Genomic DNA, 22,658 nt, shown 5'->3' on the forward strand with positions numbered 1-22,658 from the left:
TGTCCCCAGAACTAAAGGAGGTGGAGCCCGTAGGATGCTGGCTTCCTCATTGAGGCTCCAAGACAGGAGGTTACAAAAACAACCACACTGCACTCAAAAAGCCACAGTCCTAAGTTCTATTGACCATAAACCCAACCCCAACCCAACCACAACCCTCAGGTTAAAATCTCACCCCCAAGCCACACCATTGCCATGCCTCTAATCTTATCCTACCCACCACTCCATTGTTAAACTGAGTTAAATGAATGTCACCCTGACCATAAGCCTAGTTCTACCCAATCTTAACCCAAACATCTACCCATTAACCAGAAATCTAGACCCACCACGAAGGCTATGGGGAGCGCTGGGGCTCCCCCTGCCCCTCTGCCCACATCCCAGTGAAAGGTGCAGCTGCCTGCCACCCCCCATTTATAAGCCACTGTTGGACATAGTTGGGCAAAAAACCTCTGTGCAACACCCACTTTCTGCATATCACTTTGCTGTGACTTTGATTTGGGGACCACAGGGAGAAGAAAGAGAAGGGTCAACTAGCACAGTGCCTAAAACACAGCAGGGGTGCGATGGCAGTGCTGGGAATGAGTCCTGTTGATGATGATGACGACGACAGAGGAGACTCAGAAAAGGGAAAGGACCCAAGGCTTTCTCCATCACCAAGCCACCGGCTGTGGGCAGGAAGGAGGCCATAGTCTAAATCTCAGAAGATCTGGGAAGGCTTGAGGCTGGGCTGGAAGGCATCCTTGCTCTAGTTTGGATCTCGAATGTCCCAAATCCCATGTGTTAAAAGCTTGGTCCCCAGGGTGGTGCTGTTGGAAGGTGGCATAACCTTTAGGAGGTGGGACATAGTAGGAGGTCCTTTGGTCACTAGGCATGCCCTTGAATGCCTAGTCTCTTTCTCTTCCTCTCTTGCGTCCTGTCCATGAGGTAAGCAGTTTGCTTCGCCACACCTTCCCAGCCTTTGCCATCTGGTTGCCAATCAGATCTTGAATTGGAATCTCCAAAATAGTAAGTTGAAATAAACCTTTTCTCTTTATGAAGTTAATGATCTTAGGTATTTTGTTATGGTGACAGAAAGCTGACCAATGCAGTCCTTTTTGGGAAGCAAAGCTGGGGAGGTCCTGATAATCCTCCATTCTGAGAAGGGAGGCACTCAGTCTTTGGGGGCCACCTTTGGCCAGATGTCTACTTTGGGGCTTAAATAGGAGGGTGGGGAGGGAAGAGGTAGTGTGCAGGAAGCAGGCACCATTTTCCTCAAATCTGCCCAGCTGTCCGATGTGAGGAGCAGAGAGGAGGTGTCAGAAGGCTCCGGCTCCCCTTCTCCCCTGAGCACTCAGAGGCTCGTCACTAACCCCAAGGTATCTGCCCTGAGCAAAGATGGTGGGAAGGGGAGACTTACTAGTTCCGCCACACAGGGACAAAGAAGACACGCTGGCCCCCACCTTCCTCACAGCCTCCCCAGGGACCCCTAGGCCCAGTTCGAAGCCTAGCCAGCCTGCGGGCCCTGGGTTGTGTCTGTCCAGATCTGCTCTCTTTTTACACTTCATTCCCTAAGGCCAGCTGTGGTCCTGCCCGGGGCCTGAACTCACGAGTCTCAGCTATGTGTGTGGGTTGAAGAAATACACATGAACACGACAAAATCCCAGAGGTCCACCTCCCTTTCAGAAGAACCTAGAAAGAAACTCAGAGGTCAAACCCAGATGGAGAAAATTGCTTGAAGCAACATATTTTGGGAGGAAACGGGAAACATCTTTCTCCTGCCTGGAAAGAAGCATAGTTTAGGATTGTAATATATAGCTTTCCAGGAAGGTGTGGCCTTGCACAACTCTTGGTGTACCTGTCCCAGAGACTATGGGGAGGGACATCTGTGGTGCTGAGTCCAGCAGCTAAAATTAACCATGAGGTTAAAATCATGAAAAGGTTGTGAGAGAGGACTTCAATGAGGAACTTCTACAAGTGGCCCACGCACACACATGAGGCATAAGCAAATACCCCAGCTCTCTGTCAGGACTGCTACACAAAAATAACAGATGCTCCCCAAGCCATCTTTCCCACACATTGTCTCAGTTAATCCTGATAACTTTCCCAGTGAAAAAGGAATTATCTTTCCCATTTTACCAACAAGGACATCAGTGCTTGGTGAAGTTCAGTGGCTTGCAAGGTCACAGTGGCTGAGATGGGAAGCAAAATTTGGTCTCCAGATTCTATGTCTATTCAAAATAGTGTTTTCTAGGTCCTTAAGGTTGGGGAGTTCCAGAAACCTAAGGAGGCAAAATTAGGATTCAGGATTATAAAAACAGGTTAGGAAAAGGTATGGGGGGAGGGGCTGAAAAAAGAAAGGGAGGGAAGGTGCTCAAGCCCTGGAGACCCCCAAAAGTACTAGAATTGAATCAACCCAACTGGGAGGCACCACTCGCTGCCAGGAGGAAGGGGAGACATGATGAAGGGTGAAGACACCCCACCCTGCTGCACTGACAAGGAGGATCTGAGGCTGGACAGTTAGGGACAGCTAAAGTCTGTCCTGTTCAGGGGCTCAGGTGTCCTTGTCATGACCCTAAAAGTAGGCAGCAGGGGACTAGGCATGTTCACCTTCAGGGATGGAAAATGGCCAGGCTGGAAGCCAGAATCTGAGACCTCAGCTCTTGAGCTTAGGGACAGCTGATCCAGCCCTCTGGTCTATAAAGGTGCAAACTGAAGCCCAGGGAGAACGAAGACCTTCCCAAGTTCTCCAGTACCAGCTGGTCTCTTGTCACGTTCCAAGGGCATCCAAGAATGGTTTTGGGTCTGAGGGATTTGAACGAGGAGGAAGGAGGGCAAATAGAGCTATGCCATGCAAAATAACAAGCAGGCGTGTAGAGGAAGGACGAGGTGGGAGGCAGCTGGAGCCCAAGCCAGGACTAGAGGCCCAGGCAAGCCTCTGACTAGACCAGGATCTCCTGGGTTCCCAGGACAGGCCCACCACCCAGATGCCAACTCCTATGCTGCCTCAGTTTCCCCATCTCAGATAGTGAAGTGGCGAAAATCCTATCATGGTAAACGGGGTGCCCTATGTTAATTTGCCTCAGAATGGGGAGTAGGTCAGCAGGTGAAGAGATTTGTTGCATGGTAGACTCCCCACCTATCACCCCACTTGCAGGACTTCCAATCCTCCCAACCACCCCAAGCGATGGGGATTAGTTTTCCTGACACCCACACACTGAGCTGCCTCCTGCACCTTATCATTGGCCCTTCCTCCAACCACCAGTCTTCTACCCACAGGGCGCCCAGCACCGGCCAGGAACCAGTCCGGACTCCCCAATACCAGTGCCATGGAGCCTCTTTCCTGCCAACCAAAGCTGAGTTCTGGCTCTAGGTTCATGACGTCACCAGGAGAACTGTCCATAGCAGCCCTGCAGGAAGCCTTGTCCCTGTCCTCTCCCACCCCCACCCCTGTTGCTGCTGTTGGGGGAGAGGACAGAAGTCACAAGCTGCTCAGCTGGATCACCATGCTGGCATCTGCTCCCAGCTACCCTCATTGAATCCTGGGACAATCCCTTGTCGATGTCAGGAAGGGATGCTGGCTTCTCTGTCCTCTTTGCCCTCAGGAAGGCGTGCCTGGGTCTCCCTGCAGTGACTCCTTGCGCAAAGGTCCACTGAGAGATCATTCTGCTCTCTCACATTTACAGAGGCCACCCATCTGGGGACAGAGTCCTGGCTCTGCCCACTGGAGATCTAAGCAGAGCCCGGGGAAGAAGGGAAGCAGCTCTCCCAGCTGAGGCCTCGCTCTAGCAACAGGAGGTTAAAGGTCACATGTGGGAGTGCCAAGAGGGCCTCTACCTGGGCGCACACTGCCACATGTGCTCAGGGGTCCCCTTCCACCTCTCCTCAAAGACCAAAGCATGAGAGACCAGTGTGCGGCATGGGACAGGAGAGGGCCGAGTCACCTCACCTCTCTGAGCCCCTCTTTCCCTGTAACCATATCAGGACCCTGGCTACCTGAAGCTGTGAACTGTAAGACGTACAGGAGACAAGGCCAGTAGCTCCACTCTGGGCTGAGCAGTGTTCAGGGCTGGCAAGCCGACAGAAACCCTGGGCTCTCTGCACTGAACATTTTACTGGGCTAAGAAAAACAGTAAATCAAATAAATAACTAAAATATCCAAGATGTTAGTTCTGGAGAAGAAAAAAAAAAAACATAGCCAGGTGGTAGGTAGGGAGTTTGGAGAGTGTGGTTTAGATGGCTACAGGGGGTCTGGCAGTGGTGGGGTGGGAAGGCAACCAGCCCTGGGGAAGAATGTTCTGGTGTGGGTTCAGTTATGTCCCCACAAGAAGAGACATTAAAGTCCTCACTCCTGAACTGTGAGTGTGGCCTTATTTGGAAATAGGGGTTTTGCAGACATAATTAGTTAGGTTTCGATGAGGCCATAACAGACTAGGGCAGACCCCAAATCCAACAGAAATCCTTATAAGAGATGACAGTAGAAAGCTGATGACAGAGGTCAGAACTTACCCACCCCCTTTGCTGGCAACTGGACCCAGGGCCTTGTGCACACTAGGCAAATGCTCTACCACCGAGCTCCATCCCAGCCCTTGGAGACAGGTTGATGAAGCTACAAGCCAAGGAATGTAAGGATGGCTGGGAGCCACCCCATTCTAATAGAGATGCCTGGGACAGATTCCCCACAGAGCCTCCAACCCTGCTGACACCTCGACTTAGGACGTCTGGCCTCCAGATCTGGGAGAGAAGTATCTGTTTTAAGCCACCATATCGATAGCTTTGAATCCCTCAGAAACAACAGAAATAGCCGTGTTCCAGGAGGGGAGTTAGCAAGTTCTGAGGGCCCCTGGGGTGGGCGCATCTCTGGCAGAAAAAAACCAATTGGCCAGTGTAACAGAAGCAAGGTGAGTGGGGGGACCATGGGGTGAGGGTTGATATTGGCGGTATCAACAAGATTAGGGGGGACAGATCATGTAGGGCCACACCTGTGGCAAGCCCTTGATAACAGGGAGCTGTCACACTTTAGAGGGTCCCAGCTGGAGCGGGCTGCAGGGGTGGGTGCGGTTGTCCCCCATGATCTTTGTCTCCTGGTATAGTGGATACGATTCACTAACTGGCTAAAAGGAGATTCCATCAGCTGCTTTAGGAATCCGGGAAGACCGTCCTGATAACCCGGCTGGGCCCAGGGTCTTTGTGGGAGCCCTTAGTGTGGAGAGGAGGCAGGAGGGTCAGGGAGAGGGACGCAGCTGAAGGGTGGGGCAGAGGAAAGACACACATGAAGGGACCTCTGCTTTCCCCAGCTTGGAAGATGAAGGAAGGTGACCACAAGCCAAGGGATGAGGGCAATTTCTAGATGGTAGGAACAGCCCTCAAGCGACAAGCCGGCAAGGAAATGAGGGCCTCCATCTGCCACTGCAAGGAACTGAAATCTGCCACTAACCTGAATGAGCAAGGTTCTCTCCAGAGCCTCCAGGACCCAGCCTGGGACGCCCTGATGTCAGCCTGCTGAGCCCCGTGTCAGATGTCTGACCGAGAGAGCGGCACACCAACAGACCCGTGTTGTTCTGACCTGCCAATCAGTGGTAATGTGTTCTGGTGGCCACAGAGAATGGAGACATGGACTCTCTCAGAGGTGGGGCGTGCAGAGCAAACAACCAGAAGAGACAGAGACTGGGACTGTACAGAAGGCAGACACCAGCGCTTCTATGGGGGCAGCCTGCTGGGAGCCACCATGAGGCCAGAGTTCCCCAGACACTTCCCCGCCACCCACCTACCCTGGTCAGCATGTCCTCAGGCCCCTTGTTACCCGGATGTTGACCAGGCCTGCTTAGGGAGGCCCCAGGGCTCAGCCTCTAAGCCCTCCGGTTTGGCCAAGGAACAAACCCAGCAGGCACCCCCCCATTCTTTAAACCTCCCCTCACACTCCTCCCCATAGGGCCAGTGGCAGCTAATGACTGAAGGCTCTGCTACTGTGCAGGTCACACCTGCTCTGAGGTTGGATCTGGGCTCTGACTTCTCCCTAGAACAGGTGTGCCTCAGTGTCATGCACATGTACACACACATACACACTCACAGAGCCCAGTTTCCTATGCTCTTCCACCCAAGTCCTCATGGTGAAGAAAACCTGCTGCTAATGGTTACCAGGTATTGAATGCTAACTCACATTAGGCACTGTAACTAGTGCTCCACTTACATAATCACATTTAATCCTCCCTGCAATGCCATCAGGTGAAAACTATTGTCTCAGAGAAGTTAGGATGTGTGCCTCACGTCACACAGTTGATAAGTGGTAAGTTCAGAACTGGAACTGAGGAGTTTCTGAATCCAAAGCCAAGGCTCTGACCCTTGCTACTCACTACAGTCCAAGGACCAACAGCATCAGCCTCACCCATGCTAGGGATGCTCACTGAGAGACCTGCCAAGTCAGAAGCGGCCTGTTATCAAATTCCCAGGAGATTCAGATAGCGGTTGCATACTAGTCCAAACCATAATTTTCCATAGCTTACTGGTCCCCAATTCTTGTAACTGGCTCCTTCTCCATCTCTCAAGGCCCTTGCCCAACTGCTTAGCTGTTGCTCCCCAGGTGGGAAGACCTCTGCCCAGCTTTGGGGAAGAACTCTGGACCTGGGGCTCAGGGGGAGTCTCCAGGCCCCTGCAGTCAGCCTGGGCTGCAGCTGCACAATATCAATCCACATCTGGCCCTCTGCAGGGCATCCTGCCTGCTGCCTGAGACGCTCCTGGCCCCTCCCTCTTGTCTGCCTCTGTGACACAAGTCTCTGGGCCTCTGAAACAGGCCTCTGGGTCATCACCAATTCCTGCAGTGTTTCCCCTCCCAGACATCTTGTGTCCCCTTCCCACTCCTAGAAGGCCCTCTGAGTCATGTCACTCCTCTATCTGGACACACAGGGCCTGTCCAAGTTGCGATCAGGAGAAAGGCCAACGGCGGCTTGGGAAACCTGGCCAAACTCACAGGAAATGTCTGACACCACCCGGCAAGTGGGATTTGGCCTCCCAAATCAAAACACAGCTGAGCCGACAGCAGCCGCCCGCTCGGACTTTCCCAGATTTCATGGCATGGAGGCCCCAGGGCAGAGCGGGAGAGGGCTGGCCTGGAGGCTGCAGCTTATTAAGAACATCACAGTAGCCTCTGGCCAGGGAGCCTGTGAAAGTCAGAGAGGACGGCCCTGCTGTGGGCCCCCACAGTGCTTTACACACAGGAAATCATCCTTGAGAACTGAGGCTCACACTCAACCTCCCAGCCATTTATTTATTCATTCAGATTATATCGACTGAGCACCGATGGTGTGCCAGGCACAGTGGTAGGTGCCAGGGACACATTCATGAACACTCAGGACAGTCCCTGCTCTCAGGGAGCACTTGGTCCTATGAGCAAATGGACAGAGCATCCCAAGATGAGTGAAAAGAGCCACACAAGGGCATCATGGAGCACCTGCCTGGGGACCAGCAGAGTGTCACCTTCTTTTGCCCTCTTAGCAGCACCCTGGATGGTGCCCTGGGTTCCAGGTTCAGGCTGAGGGTTCAATAGAAGAGGGCCTTTCTGTTAGGCTAACTCTATAGTTTGAAGCGAGTATCAGCCCCACATAGTTTAGGGGCAGGTGCAGGGCACAGACACTCCCCATTGTGCTAGTAAGGAAGTGCTGCAAGGGGGCAGATAGCAGGGTGGACAAGGTCGGGGGAGGCATTTGAAAGAAGTAGACTTGGGCCTTGAAGGATGGGGAGGAGTTGGATGGAGTGGACAAGGGGACAGGAAGCATCCAATGGTTCTGATTCAGGGGCACAAGGGGTAGTGTGACTTGCCAAGTAGCATGAACATGCATATTACACATTAATAAATCCCACAAGCCGGAAACTTGCAGGGGGAAAGCCCAGCTTGGACTCTGTGTGCACCCTGCCTCTGGGTGGCCCCAGAGCTGACCCTTCTCATGTATTTCTAGGTGCCTTCATATTGGGCCCCCCTGCCTAGGACCCACATCTGAGACCAATCGGAATAAGGCCTAGCCCTGCCCACCAGCTCACAGTCAATTCCAGGCCCTCTGTATTGTCCACTCGGACCCTTGGCTTTCTCCTTGTTTCTGTCCCAGCATCCCCAGGGTTTGGCTACACGGTTTAGTTCTTCTGGATTTGACCCTGGAGTTTGGTAGGCCTTGACCTGAATCTATCCTTCCTTTCTTCCTATTCCTTTGGGAATCATCCTGTGCTCAGGACCCTGGAACCCCAACTTACCAAGACCCTGTTCTTTCTGTCCTACCTCCTTTCAGAGTTTCTGGATGGCCCCGGCCTCCTTTCCTTTCTCTCCCTCCCACTCAGCAGGTCTTTCTGACCTTTCCTGCTGGGGACTTGACCTCAAGGTCAGCATCCTCCCCAGTTCTCTTGGCCTTTGAGAGTGCAAGTCCTTTTTCCCCTTAGTTCAGCAAGACGAGATTGCAACATCTCAGAAAGAACTTCCTAAGTAGAAGCAAATGGAAAAACCAACGTGAAAAACCAAAAGCAAAACACGGCCCCCTAGAAATAACCAGTTTACAGAGTTCAGATTTCCTGTCCTGAGCTAGAAAAAGTCTAGCCAGATTGACTGGCAAGCAGGCCAGGGACTCCTGCCCGGAACACTCTCTGGGTCCACTTCTATCCCATCTCCTGCACCCACGTGCCTCTTCCCTTCCCCTCTGAGGAGAGAGGCTGGTTGGCAAGTGAACAGAGGGGCTTTTTCTGCAGAGGAGCACTTCCAATCACGGAGACCAGGGAGGAGGCAGGAGAGGGGGAGGAGGAACATTTATAAACATCTCACACAAGCACCATGCACTGTACTTGGCATTTTCCTTATATTATCTAACTTATGCCTCGTAACAATTCCATAATGTAGGTATTAATACTGTCTGCTCCTTACTGATGAGGAATCAAAGACACAGAGATAAGTAACTTGCCAGGGGTCATCCACCCAGGAAATGGCAAAGGATCAGAACCAAGAGACTCTGATGCAGAACAGGTCCTCCTCAGCTTTTTCTCCCAAGCTCTGGAAGGGGAAAGATTTCATCTCCCCAACCCTTCCACCCCACCTGTGAAGCCCCCGCCAACCCCAATGCCTGCTCCCAACTCTCAGCCCTGAAGGGGCCGGAGAAGGAATGGATAGTGGCCTTCTCCACACCATCCTAAGGAAGAAGCCCCTCTGACAGGGTCTCAGCCCTGGACCCAGCGGTCCCGAAGAGGTGGGCACTTACCCGGCTGGTGGCAGCTGTGGCTCCAGGGGTTGTGTTCTAGCCACAGGACCTCCTCTAGCTGCACTGCTCCTGTGTAAGTTGGGCGGCCCCTCAACGGAGCGTCGGGGTGCCAGCCTGGAGTTCTGGGGGTCAAATTCCTCTTCAGGAATGACCTCCTCACAGCGGGCTCCCCGGAAGCCAGAGCGGCAGACGCAGAGCTGGGGCCGACTGCAGGAGCCTCGGTTCTGGCAGGGCGGCTGGCACACGGCTGAGGAGACAGGGAGAGAAGTGACAGCAGGGCCTGGCACTCTTAGGCCATGGGATGCCCAATGCCTTCCCATCAGAAGCACCCTCCTGCCCCAGCAAGTGGCCTGAGTGCTGCCGGGCCCCTCACTCACCAAGGAAGCCAAACTCCTGGCCCCAGAAGACAACCTGGGCCCATTTCTCTCTTCCTTCTACCCAGAGGCCTCCAGGAGTTTGTCTTTGGTTTTTGGACAAGAAGTCAAAGACTGAATGACCAGAGTTGAGGATGGGCTGGCTCACAGCACTCTCTGCCCGGAAGCACCCCGGCTGGCAGTGTAGTTACACCTAAATGTCCACTCCTCCCCGGCTGAACCCCCTTGAGGGGAGACATTTGATTTTGTGCCCTCTGGTAGACCCAGAACTCAGATTGTCACAGAGTAGACTCTCAATCAATATTGAATAGATAATATCTTTTAAATTTTTGAATAAATAAATATCTGTTATGGGAAAGGCCTCAACACTGGTATTACAGTTTGGATGTGAGATGTCCCCCAAAAGTTCATGTGTGAGACAATGTAAGAAAGTTTGGAGGAGAAAAGATTAGGTTAGAGCCTTAACCTAATTGGTGAATTAATCCCTGATGGGATTCACCAAATGGTAATGAGGCAGGTGGGGTGTGGCTGGAGGAAGTGGTTTATTGGGGGCATGGATTTGGGGTATACATTTTGTATCTGGAGAGTGGAATCTCTCTTCTTCCTGATCATCATGTGAGCTGGTTCCTTCTGCCACACTCTTCAGGCTCCGAGGAATGGAGCCTACTGTCTATGGACTGAGACCTCTAAAACCATGAGCCCTCAAGTAAACTTTTCCTCCTCTATAGTGTTTTGGCTGGGTCATTAGTCACAGCGGTGAAAAAGCTGAAACAACTGGCCTGTAAGTCAGATCCGAGTTGCTGGGTTTTTCTGTTGCTCATGAGCTGTGTGACCTTGACCCCACCCAGCCTGTTTCCTCTTGAATCACGGGGAATGGACTGAGGAGGCTGGGAACTCTAAAGGGCCTCTCGAAGGCACCTTCAGCATAACGGTCTCTCCTGTCTCCTCTTCAGAGAACACCTGCTCTCCACCCCCCAACAGGTCCACCTAGGGGTGAGGTGGGGCTGAAACTGGCCCTTGCTCCAATCCAACCCTGGGAGCAGCCATCAGGCCATGACTTCTCTTTCCACTGCCTTTCTTCACCTTGCAAAGTTCAGAACCACAACCACTGATGAGCAATCAAGGGAGAGTCACATGCGGAGGCCCACCTTGAGCCCTCCCCCTGCCTCCTGGAACCTCCTGGAGAACAGGTATGAGCCCCGGAGAGCATATTGGGCCCTCTAAACCCAATATTTCATCTACCTGTCACTTATTCACTCCATAAATCGTTGTTGAGCCCTACTGCGTGCTAGGTAGCGAGCACAATGTCCTTGCCCGTGTTGGGCTTACAGTCCAGTGAGGCAGACCAACTGCAGGCGAGAAAACAATAGCATGATAGAGCGTCGGGCAGTATCAAGGGCTGGGAAGCCCACCAGGGCTAAATAACTGGGTGATGCAGTGTTCGGGGCACTCAGAAGAATGATCGGGGCCCCTCTCTGAAGAGTGAGGTGGAAGCAGTGCAGGGAGACCCAGGTAGAGGACTAGGCAGGCTCAAAGCCCTGGAGGCTTCCAGGAACCAGCAGGCTGGGTGCTGGGGAGAGGAGGGAGAGTAGGCATAGCCATCCAGGGTCATTGAGAAAGCAAAGACATATATACAGACATATAATTGTCATTTCAATTATTCTAATCTTATTTGTGAAACTATCAGGTGCCCTTATCCAGTCCAGGTGTGCCTGGCTGACCCTTCCTTCCAAAAGGAGCACTAAAATCCACATGTCCTATGTCACTTGTCTCTCAGAGACCTTTAGTGGCCCCCCAGAACCCTCAGGAGACCAGTCCGTAGACTGGCAGTGAAGCTAGTCTGACCCCTCTAACATTCCTCTAAGTCAGGCTGCTCAGGCCAAAGTCGCCTCTTCTCTCTTCTTCCTGCCTTTGCACGTGCCATGTCCCCTCCCTGGAACACTTTTCTCTTTCCTGTGCACTTACCTAAGAGGTACTATACCCTGAAGGTCACCTCCCCATCCCTGATGACCCACCTCTCAGCTACTGTTGCCTCCTCCAAACAACAAGGAAAAGCACTTACTGTGCACAGCACTCAGTGGACATGCCCAGGTACAGTGGCTTTTCACGTATGTGTCTCAATGTCCCAGCCTATACGGTCAGCCCCTCTGAATACAGGGCTTGTCCTTATATCTCTTTGTATCTTAAGCTCCAAGCATATGCCTCACAATGACCCAACCATTTTTTTTTTTTCATTATGGCAGTTACTGCCCAATGAGCACTGTCCAGGCATAGTGCTTTGTTAGACTATCTCATTTAATCCTCACAACAATCCTAGGCAGCAGGTGGGATGATTTCCAAGTACAGATCATGCCTCCCAAATTAACAGACTTGCCTAAGGTTGCCCAGCTAAATGATAATGGAGCCAGGATTCAAATCTGGGTCTATTTGAGCCAAGACTCTTGCGCTCACTGACCCCCAGCAAGACTGGAGCGGCTGCTCTTCCTCCCCACTATCTCTAAGCCTTGGCCCAGAGCTGGTAATGAAACAAAGGGATCTGTTGGCTTCAAGTAGACCACCAAATGCACCCTGGAACCCTGTCTTGAAAAGCTGCCCCTCCCAGGTCAGTCCTGGTGGTGGAGACCCCAGGACCCCAGACCCCTCCAAAGCTCACACAGTAAGCTTGACATGATGAGGGCAGATGTAAATCGGCCCTTGCTGTCACTCTACGGCCATTTGTGAGCCTCACTAGGTGGGAGGCTTGAGACAGAGTCTCCAGCATGCCATCTCCTGCAGAAAGCAGGACACACAGGCCATGGGACAAGTGCTGTGTCAGTTATAGCCCCTAATCCAGGCTGGATCAGGGAGTAGGAAAGTCAGGAAAAGGTTCCTGGAGGAGGTGCTGCTGGTCAGCAGCTCAGAGGGTGAGAAGAATGGACATCACCAAGGGACAGCCTGCCCAATCAGCAGATAGTGGGGAAATAATAGGTCTCACTGGAGGATTGCAACTCCTTCCCAGAAGGCCCCAGGCCCCCAGACGGTGCCAGACAATTGTAACCAGAGCACTTTCCAAGTACAAACTGCCACCACAGCAGGATATTGGTTACCACCTGGCTGCCACTCCATCTTCCTAAGCAGGCTTAGCCCCCACCTGACCACCCACCAGGCCCTTGTGACCACCACCACAGAACAGTCAGCTGGGGCCAGCCTGCTACAAAACCAAGACAGCTGGGCTCTCAGGGAGAAAGAGACCCTTACTAGATGGAGACCCAGACCTACTTAACAGGACCAGCTGTGCTTGTCTCTTTAGATAGATGAACAAAATCTCCAGCAAATGCTGCATCAGATCAACTAGAACAAAAACATATTCAATTTTAATGTCACCAGAGTCAAAGACTCATGTAATGGGCCCACAACTGGTTCATGGCTAGACTGCTTATCCAGAAATAAACATTCTGATCCCAAATATCAAAAGATTGACACAGGACTTTATTTTCACAAAAGTTTGCTTGGGAGCCTTCACTTTTCTTCGCAGGAAAATCATACATAAGTTCAGAGAGCTCAACCCTGGGTGTGTCACCAGTCTTCTCTTGTCTGAGCAGTGAGGGGTGTCTGCACACTGCCTTTGGGTATGTGCTTTGCTGTCCTCCAATAAATCTCTGCTTGTGACTTGCTTTTGACGCATACTGAAACTCTTTTCAGGGGCTAAGTTAGAATCCACACAGGCTGAACTGAGATTCCTCCACCCTCTTGGAGGGACCTTGTTCCATTCCTGTCCAGTGACAAAACCAAGGTCCATGAACACTGGGGAAGGCAGATGTGCCCAGGACAACACTCCGCCTTGTTTTTCTTTTTAGGGAGGAGATGCAAGGGAAGGTCTGAGTGGACCCACCCCTCTTTGCCAGCAGAGGCCCAATGCCTGGCGTGGGTGAAAGGAGGGTCATACAACTCCCCGCTCTGAGCAGGTGATAGAGCCCAAAAGATTGTCATCAGAAAGAGTCTAGTCTCCACTTTCTCCTCCTAAGCCCCAAAGATGGCTCATCCTTGACTTTAACAATAAGATCTTTTATTCTCTAGAAACTCAAGGACCCCCGTCCTGCAAGGTAAGCCCCTGTGCCTTGCTTTGACCTCCTAATTCTGGCCCTGCCTTATTTCCACCGACATCAATGAGCTCCTCCTCTCAATCAGACAGGTGCTGGGGGCACAAAGATGAGCAAGACTGAGCCCCACACAGAGGCGGTCCAGCCCAGTGGTGGGCTTTCCGTGTGTGGTAGTCCCTTGTCCAACAGGGAATTCAGTCCTCAGTGAGGACGTAGGTTGGTGCAATGAACAACTCAGGGTGAGGGGAAAGCTATGAAAAAAGCACTTTATGTATATAACATGGTAAATAAAAGTTTGAAAAGGCTTCCAAGCCAGGCAGTTGTGTTGGTGGGAAAAAATCCACTTGAGAAGGTAAGCCTTCAGCATCAGCCATCAAGGAGGGAGCCGGCGCAGAGGCCCCACCAGTGGAGGCAGATCCTCCAACAGCTGTCAGGTTAGCTGTCATAGGTTTTGAACCAGCTCTCGCCGGCTTCACCTACATCCTATCATGTGTGTCTTGTCTTGTGTGGTTTTCACAAGTCTCAGCAAGATGCAGAATGCCTTACTTCCTCACTGAAGTGTTCAAATGTTTAGTTCTGAGCTGAGCATATGCACTGTGGGACTGGAGGGTAAACTCTTTTTACTACTCACCCCAAACCACCCCAAATGGCCCACAATGGGGACTCCAATTTAAACAAAGGCCTTGTGTATGCTATGCCAGTAGCTCTACTATCAAGATGCATTCCCAGTCCTTTTTTTAAATTTCATTATTGTTATTTTTGTACTGGTGATTTAACCCAAGGCCTCCAGAGCACTGCTGGGCAAGCACTCTACCACAGAGTTATCTACCTGGCCTGATATTGGTCTTTCTAATTTAAAAACTGTCCATAGCTGGGCATGGTGGCACATGGCTATAATCCCTGCAGCCCAGGAGGCTAAGGCAAGAAGATCACAAGTTCAAAGCCAGTCTTAGCATCTTAGCCAGGCTCTAAGCAACTTAGCAAGACCCTGTCTCAAAATTAAAAATAAAAAGGGATGTGGAGGTAGCTTGGTGGTTAAGCATTCCTGAGTTCAATCCCTAGTACCAAAAAAAAAAAAAAAAAAAAAAAGAAGAAAAGTATCTTTTGTGGAGGGAAGAGGGGTGTTAAAATGTTTCTTTTAATTAAAGATGCTGATAAATGATAGTTATTTTTTCTTCCCCTAATATCCTCACTTGGAAAAATGAGAAACCAGCCACTGTACATTGGTATTTAAGAAATTTTGGAGTATATAAAATCCAGTGATACTTTGGGAGGGGCAACAGTGGTCTGTATCCTGAGACTGTAAAAACACATCTACATCAAATAAGCATCGATTTTAAAACTGAGGTATCTAAAGGAAATCAGTCATCTTTGACTCACCAGTGTGGGGGCTATAGCATAAAGTGGAGGGAAGGCCAAAGCCCCCCGGAGAGCTGGCTCCATACAGTGTGGTGGGGTTTTAAGAGAGAAAACCCACAACCATGGTGGGCCAGGAAGTCTTCATGTTTTGCCGTTGGAACTTCATCCTGTGCACTTTTCCTACAGAGTAGAGATCATGCCTCATACTTGAGAAATCAGCACAGTATGAGCTATAGGGCTCTAATCAGTCTTTGATGGATTATTGGTAGAGGTTATCAGCATGATGCTGCCGTGGTTAGCCCTCCAGGGTTGACGGTCACAGAAAGACACACATGGCCCTCCCTGCTGGAGATCTGCGCCCTTGGACAATGCAAGGCTGTGCTGTACCCAGCTGTGTCCACTTGGGCCAGTCTTTAGCCATTCATAATTCCGGCTCTTCTGGAACCCTGTCTTTTCCATACTCTCTTCTTCACTAAACTTTGGATATGTGGAGAGTTTGGCTCTATAGAGTTAGCTAGACCCCAAAAGAGGTGGGGGGGGGGGGAGAAAACTCTTAAAATTGCTCCAAAAGCAAGAAATAGAAGAAATATTTCCCCGACACCCCCATCTTTCTGCCTGTGCCCCTTCTACCTTCACTCAGTTCCAAAACACCAGAGCAGAGATTTGCTCAGATTTTCCACACAAAACCTCTACTTTTGGGAGAAGACCAAACTCGAATTGGGCAAGCCTAGAGGGGGAATCTAGAAACATCTCCCACCATGCAAGCTGCTATAGCCTCTGCTCAGGGCCTCTGGTGATCAGCTCCCTGATAGCAGGAAGAACATGGAGTAGGGGGTCAGAAGGATTTTGTTTGACTCCAGCTCAGCCACATCCTGGCTGCATGACCTGGGTCACCTCTCATTTCATTGAGATGCCTCACGGTGCTTCAATCATCTTCTCCATAAGATGGGGGTTGACAATTCCTGTCTCCAAGACTTGTTCTAAGTCTCAACAGAGATCCTGAGTGTGAAGCATTGAAATTTAAACAGATTAAAATGAAATAAAATTTAAAACTCAGTTCCTCAGTCTCACTATTCACATTTCCAGAGCTTTAATAACCACCTCCTGTGGCTTATGGCTACCATATTGGCCAGCAAGATTCAGAAATTTCTATCATTACAGAAAATGCTAGTGGATAGTGCTGCAAAGTTTTTGTTTTATTTTTAAAGAAAAATATCCCCAGAGACAAGATGGTTTCTGAACTTCTCAGCATGACTCTTTTCCCAGGGAAAGCCATGTCAACTTAGGCCCTGGTTAGAGAGATGGTCCAGAGGCTGAGCTGCTTTCCAATGTCCAGTATAGCCATTACCTCTCTTCCCTGACCCATACTCTCAGGCAAGGCATTGGTTATCAGCTCTCTCTCCTAGGTCCCAGAGATATCTTCTCCTTCATCTGTGATGTCAGAATGGGCCCCCTCCTCCAAGCCTTCCAGCGCCACTCTCTCTTATTGGGGAGGTGAACATCAGCTCCAGGCCAGACTCCAGGCCCTGCCCACACACCTTGAAACTGAGCTGCTCCTGAGGTTCAACTTCCACTTTTCCTAACATTTGTGATCCAGGACACTAACAACCCCCCCCCCCCCCCCCCCCCCCCGCTAAGGGGTCTCTCTCTCACCTGGAAGCCTTTGCATTTGCATCTGACCATCTCTATCCACTTGCAGTACTTGCCTCAGCACATACCCGCCCCCCTGGGGCACCTCACCTGATGCTCCCATGTGGAGGCCTCAGCTTGCCTCTGGAGTTTGCTTACTGGGGATTGCGCCTGTGGCCCTGAGCTGTTTCTCCTCTACCATGGCCCTCGGTTTCCACAGGAAGGGGGCCATGATATCAGAGAGCCCTGAGGAATCCCTGTCTGGCTCACACATCCCCTCAGAACCCACTGGGGACTCATTCTCTCCCACTCAAGCCTTGACCAGGTTCAATGTCCCCAGGGCCCTGACCTCAGGCCTGAGCCCCCAGGCTGTGGAGATGTCAAGGCCTCAGGGCCTTGTCCGGCTGCCACCACAGCTGTGCTGCTCGGGACTGCTGGAGACAGCACTTGGGCTCCGCAGTCGGCCAAGTGGCCGGCCAAGCGCCTAGCTCCAAAATAGCAGTTGTGTTCACATAAAAGCCTCTAATGAGAGAAAGATGCCGTTCTTGGCCTCTGGCGCGCTCTCTGCAGACACCGTCTGGCAGGCCAAGTGGGCCTCTACCGTTTGGCGGCCCGAGGGGAGGAAGGGGAGGTGTGAGTCAGACCTTGGCCCCCAGCCTCTCCGCCTGGACCTGGCCTGTTAATTGCATTAGCAAATGCTGCAATGCTGGGCCAGTTGGGGGCCGGGGGCCAGGGGTTGGGGCAGACAGCAGCCCCAATTCCCACCAGCTCCGGCAGGCATGAGGAGCAAGACCTCTGGGCAGATCCATCCTCAGAAGCCTCAGGAAGTGAGGGAGGATGATTTGAGGACCTAGGATGTCCACTCTCAGGGATGAGTCTCTTCCCGGGAAACAGCTACGAATCATGGGGCACCAGCTCTGGGGCTTCAATCACAGTGGGACAGAAGCACAGAAGAGTTCCAGGCTTCAAACAGTTACAGGCTGTTTGAATTCTAACCATGTGACTTTAGGCCAGTTTCCTTCCCTTGTGTGCCTCCTGTCCTCACCTAGAAAATGATCACGCATCCCATATTTACTACTTGACTACGATGGTAATGAAGGTAGACATTTTCCTTCTCTTCATGGAGTTTCCAACTTAGAGAGACCATCCCTAATCCAGAAGTACAACAGAAATCAGGATGTGAGACATGAAGTCAAAGGGCTGAGATCCAGGATAACGAGGCTGCTGAAGAGCAGCTCTTGACAGCGGTTGGGGGTAGCCCCTCTGAGAAGGGGAGCTGGAGGCAGGCGGCTCTGGAGGACAGATGACAGGGGGCCCGAGGAGGGGAAGCAGATGGGAAGAGAGTAGCATGTGCAACTGCCTGGAGGTGGCAGGTTCCAGGAGTCCAGGCGGGATTCTGCACGTCAGGGGTAAGCGCTCAGAGTCCAGGCTAGAAAGCAAGTCAGGTTCAGAGACACCACAACAGGAGGCTAAGTGGGCAGCAGGGACAGCAGCCAGCAGGGGGAAAGCAGAGAGGTAAAGGAAGGTACACAAGAGGTTTGGAAAGGAAAGCCTGGTTTGCAAAGGCTTCCAGGTAAGAAAGAGATCTTGTAGCAGGGGAGAGGTTGTTAGTGTTCCAGAAAACAGATGTTAGGAAAAGTGGAGGTGGAACCTCAGGGAGGAATGGGTGATAAAGCCTGACCTGGTGGAAGGTGACCTGGATGGCTCTGAGGTGTCTGAGATGGCATTTCACAGGGTGGGCAAGACCTGGGTAGGGAGTTGGCTCAGAAGGAAGGAAATCATGAGTTCACTTGGGACGAGGTGGGGCTGGGCTGTCTGGGAGGTATCACAGATGTTGAGTAGGCAGCAGATGCAGCAGTCTGGAGGTCAGGGGAGAAGTCTTGCTGGAGACATATATAAATCTAGGATTCAGTGGCCCCGAGATGATGTTTACATTTATAAGAAAGTGCTAGATTGTTCCAGGAAGAGTGCAGAAGAAAAGAAGACATAGGACTAAGTCTTACAAACCTAATATTTAAAAGTGGACAGAGGGGGAAACAACAGGCAGGGACATGGGGCTGGGGGAGACCAGGACACGGAATAGCAAGACAACCACTCTAGAGTGAAGGGAGATGGCAGTGTTTCGTGCATCCTGGCAAAGTAGGCACCGGCATTATTGTCACTGCGTGTTGCATGTACCTACAAGTGCACTAATTTTGCTAGATTTGGTGCCCATGGCCGTCTCTTTGGAGGAGAAGGTTTGTAAGATCCAGGGGAAGCCCAATATTAAGATGTTGGGAAGAGGGTTGGGGATGTGGCTCAGTGATAGAGAGCTTGCCTAGCATGCTCAAGGCCCTGAGTTTGATTTATTTTAAGTGATGCTGGGGATCAAAGATGTTGGGTAGAGAAGGAGACAAGCAAAGGAGACCAAGGACAAGCAGCTGGAGATAGAGGAAACTAGAAGGTCACCTATGTGATCCGCTGTTCACTCAGTCCTTTAACACACATGCATCAAGCAGGTACAAAGGACATAAAGGTGTGGAGGGAGCGCCAGGCGCTAGGACCCAGAACCTAGCTGCAGAAAGCTCCCAGTCAAGGACACATTATTAATATTATGTTGGGCAAAGAGTCCCACAGGGACACATACCTGCTCACCAGGAAGATCTAAGGTGTCCCATACAAGGTACTGCTGAGACTCTGAGGTCATACCGTTATTCCCTGAGTCACTTCCCACCTTCTGACCGACCGACTCCTGAGTCCACAGGATGGTCCATCCAGAGATGATCATTCCCAGGTTCCAACCTCTGGCTCCTGGCACCTTTTGTTGTTGTTGTTATTTTTAGATTACATGACAATAGAGTGTTTTTGACATAACGATACATACATGGAGTATAAGTTCCCATTCTTGTGGTTGAACACTATGTGGAGTTACACTGTCGTGTTTTCATACATGAATATGGGAAAGTTATATCCAATCCATTCTACTGTCTTTCCTATTCCCATCCTCCCTTCCCTTTATTCCCCTTTATCTAATTCAATGAACTTCTATTCTTCCCTCCCCTGCCCCCTTATTGTGAGTTAGCATCCGCATGTCATAGAGAACATTCAGCCTTTGGTTTTTGGGGATTGGCTTATTTCATTTAGCCTGATAGTCTCCAGTTCCATCCATTTACCAGCAAATGCCATAACTTCATTCTTTATGGCTGAGTAAATTCCATTATGTATATAATCTCACCCTTTTCCCTAAGGTTTATTAAGCACTTACCATGACAAAGCCCAGAGCTATTTGCATGGTGTATCAATCACCTCATGAAATCACCCCTTTTTTTTTCTTTTGGCAGTACCAGGGATTGAACTCAGGAGTGCTCTACCACTGAACCACATCCCCAGTTCTTTTTATTTTTTATTTTGATACAGGGCCTCATTAAGTTGCTGAGAGTCTCCTAAGTTGCTGAGGCTGGCCTCAAAGCTGCAATCCTCCTGTCTTAGCCTCTTGAGTTGCTGAGATTACAGGTGTGTGCCACTGTGCCTAGCATGATCACTTTGCTCTGATAACTACTAAAGGTACATTCTCATCCCTAACTCACATATGGGGAAACTCATCCCTAACTTACATATGGGGAAACGAAGGCTTAGAGTGATTAAAAACTTGCCTAATACCATTGTGGTGATAAATGATAGAACAAAGGTTGGAACTCAGGGAGCCTACCCACTTGTCAGTCTTCCCCTTTGGGACAGAGTTGGCATGGGTGGGGCCAGGTAAGCTCCCTTAGGGAAGCCAAGAGGAGACAGATTGGAAGAAATGTGGTCCTTGTAGGACTGAGATGAGAACCAGAGGGAATGCTGTTCTAATGCCCACCATGTGTGCAGAGGCTCTGGACCAAGAAGGCAGGAGCCATGTAACAACAGGTCCCACCATTATGTATAACTGTAATGCACCAATAAAACAATGTGGATGGTGGAGAAGTCAGGAGCCATGTCCAGTGTCTTAATTCCCAGGGTCCCCTGAGCATGTGGAGAGCTTCTGGAAAGACTGATAGAACTTGAGTAGCAGAAAGTGACCGCTCAGCTGAGGCCTGGGATGGGCCCTGTATCATTCAGTCCCTTCTTTTTTGTGGATTGAACCCAGAGCCTCGTGCTTGCTAGGCAAGCACTCTGCCACTGAGCAACATTCCCAACCCATTTGATCCCTTCTCAGTGAAACTTTACCTTGTGCCCAATGTGCTACATGCTGGAGGAGTGAGACATAGACTCTGCCCTCAAAATCAAATCAAATACATAAAGAGCACATAGTAGAACATGCTGGGCCTTGAACTAAAACATTTGACCTAAGTTATTTCGTTCGTTCTTATTAGTCACCGTGTACAGAAGTGAAAACTGAGAGCATAAGCACCTTGCCCACAGTCACACAGCCACTAGATGGTAGCGCTGGCATTTAAACCCAGACAATCGGGCACAGCCTAAACTACCAACTAAACTAGCCATGTGCCAGGCTGTCTGCAGGCAATTGCTCATCTAGCAGGGAGCATGGAGGTGAGGTCTTGAACTCTTGAACTCTCCCCAGCTTATGGCTAGGACAAACAGCTGGCCTCATCTGCAAATGCAGAGAAAAATCAAACTAGGGATATCGCAGTGGGCATCTGCTTATAGGGTCATTGTGAGGATTAAAAGTTAATAATATAAAGGTATTAGAATAGTACCTGACACCCTGTAAGGACTATAGAGTGTTGTCATTAACTCTCAAAGTCAACTCTATATTGTTATGTGTATTTTATGACTAAAAGAGGGCCAATCATGCATAAGGACCCAGAGCTGAGATTCAAACACACATCTCCCTGAATCTTGGTGCCAGAATCTAAAGCACATGCTCTTAACCTTGAGCCTTATGACATGGGTTTGGGGCTTGGTGATAGGCCTCTCCTCAACAGCTACAGGGACAACTCTCTTCTGCCCTCCACAGAGCAGCCCCTATGCACTCCAGCCAAGATCAAATGAGGAGGCAAGAGAATCTTCATAGCCCTTCCCCTGTTGAGGTGGAGGAGGGGTGAGCCAGTCTGGGAAGGCGGGACAATCTTCCAAGAGCAGTAGTTACACACAGGACACTGTCACCCCACACCCTACAGTTCTTCCCCTTGGCGGAGTGGGCAGGGCAGGCCCCAGGCAGCAGCCTCTACAAATACGTAAACACATAAATCACCCAACAGGGCTGGCAAGGCCACAGAAAGAAAGGCAGGTACCAGGACCAGGGGAGGAGAGGATGGCCCAGCTCCAGACCCAGCCAAGGTGGAGGGAGGAGCTAGGGATATCGCAGTGCGCACCTGCAGACACAGAGCCTCCCTGAGGTCCAGTGGCAGGCTAGGGAGATGGCCTGTGTATTAGGACAATTGAAGATCACTTCTGTGAGAGGAGGAGAGAGGGGCCTGGGGCCAGGGGGCAACTGAACCAGGGCTAGCACTCTGCACTTGGGTAGTGGGTCAGGCCCACAGATATCTGGAAGGCCAAGGGAGAGACTGAGTCCCCACATGATTGTGGGCCTAGATTGCACTTCTGGCAGTGGGGGTTGTCACCACCGCTCTCTGTCCATGGTCATCTCCCACTGGCCAGGAAGGTTCCTCCACATGTGTGAAACTGCTAGAACAAAATCCTGAACGTTTTCCTGCACGGGGGTCTCTGCTCCAGCCAGGAGGGCAGCTGAGGAGGGGGGAGAGGGAGATGCAGGGGAGTCAGCTGGCAGGGTGTAGAGCCAAGAGCCCCACATTCTATAGAGCTCTGGACCCAGCCATGCAGAGCCAACACCCCTCCGCCCACGTGGTTCTCATTAAGCTCATTAGCAGCAAAATAGCAACAAGCAAACAGCGGAGGGACCAGCTAATTAGCGCATAACCCATAGGTGGGCGAGCTTGCCCCAGCTGACTTCAAGTGCAACGCCTCCAGGAAAGCTGCCAGCCTGCCTGCCGTGCCCGGGTCAGGAGGGCCCAGGAGAGAAATAAATAATGGGGGAGTGGGAATTCTGGAACAGCACCCACAGGAGCGCA

At 51.0% G+C, this 22,658-nt stretch overlaps 1 protein-coding gene across 1 annotated transcript in view; it reads right to left on the reverse strand.

Moving 5' to 3' along the window:
- Positions 1-22,658, reverse strand: part of LTBP2 (latent transforming growth factor beta binding protein 2) — a 108,708-nt gene that overhangs the window by 76,566 nt on the left and 9,484 nt on the right. The window contains exon 3 of the mRNA XM_081289431.1: positions 9,204-9,450. Within this exon, the coding sequence (XP_081145557.1) occupies positions 9,204-9,450 (247 nt within the window). The remainder of the gene's footprint in view (positions 1-9,203; positions 9,451-22,658) is intronic.

Source organism: Spermophilus citellus (assembly GCF_964194105.1).
Source record: "Spermophilus citellus genome assembly, chromosome: 4".
Classification (NCBI taxonomy): domain Eukaryota; kingdom Metazoa; phylum Chordata; class Mammalia; order Rodentia; family Sciuridae; genus Spermophilus; species Spermophilus citellus.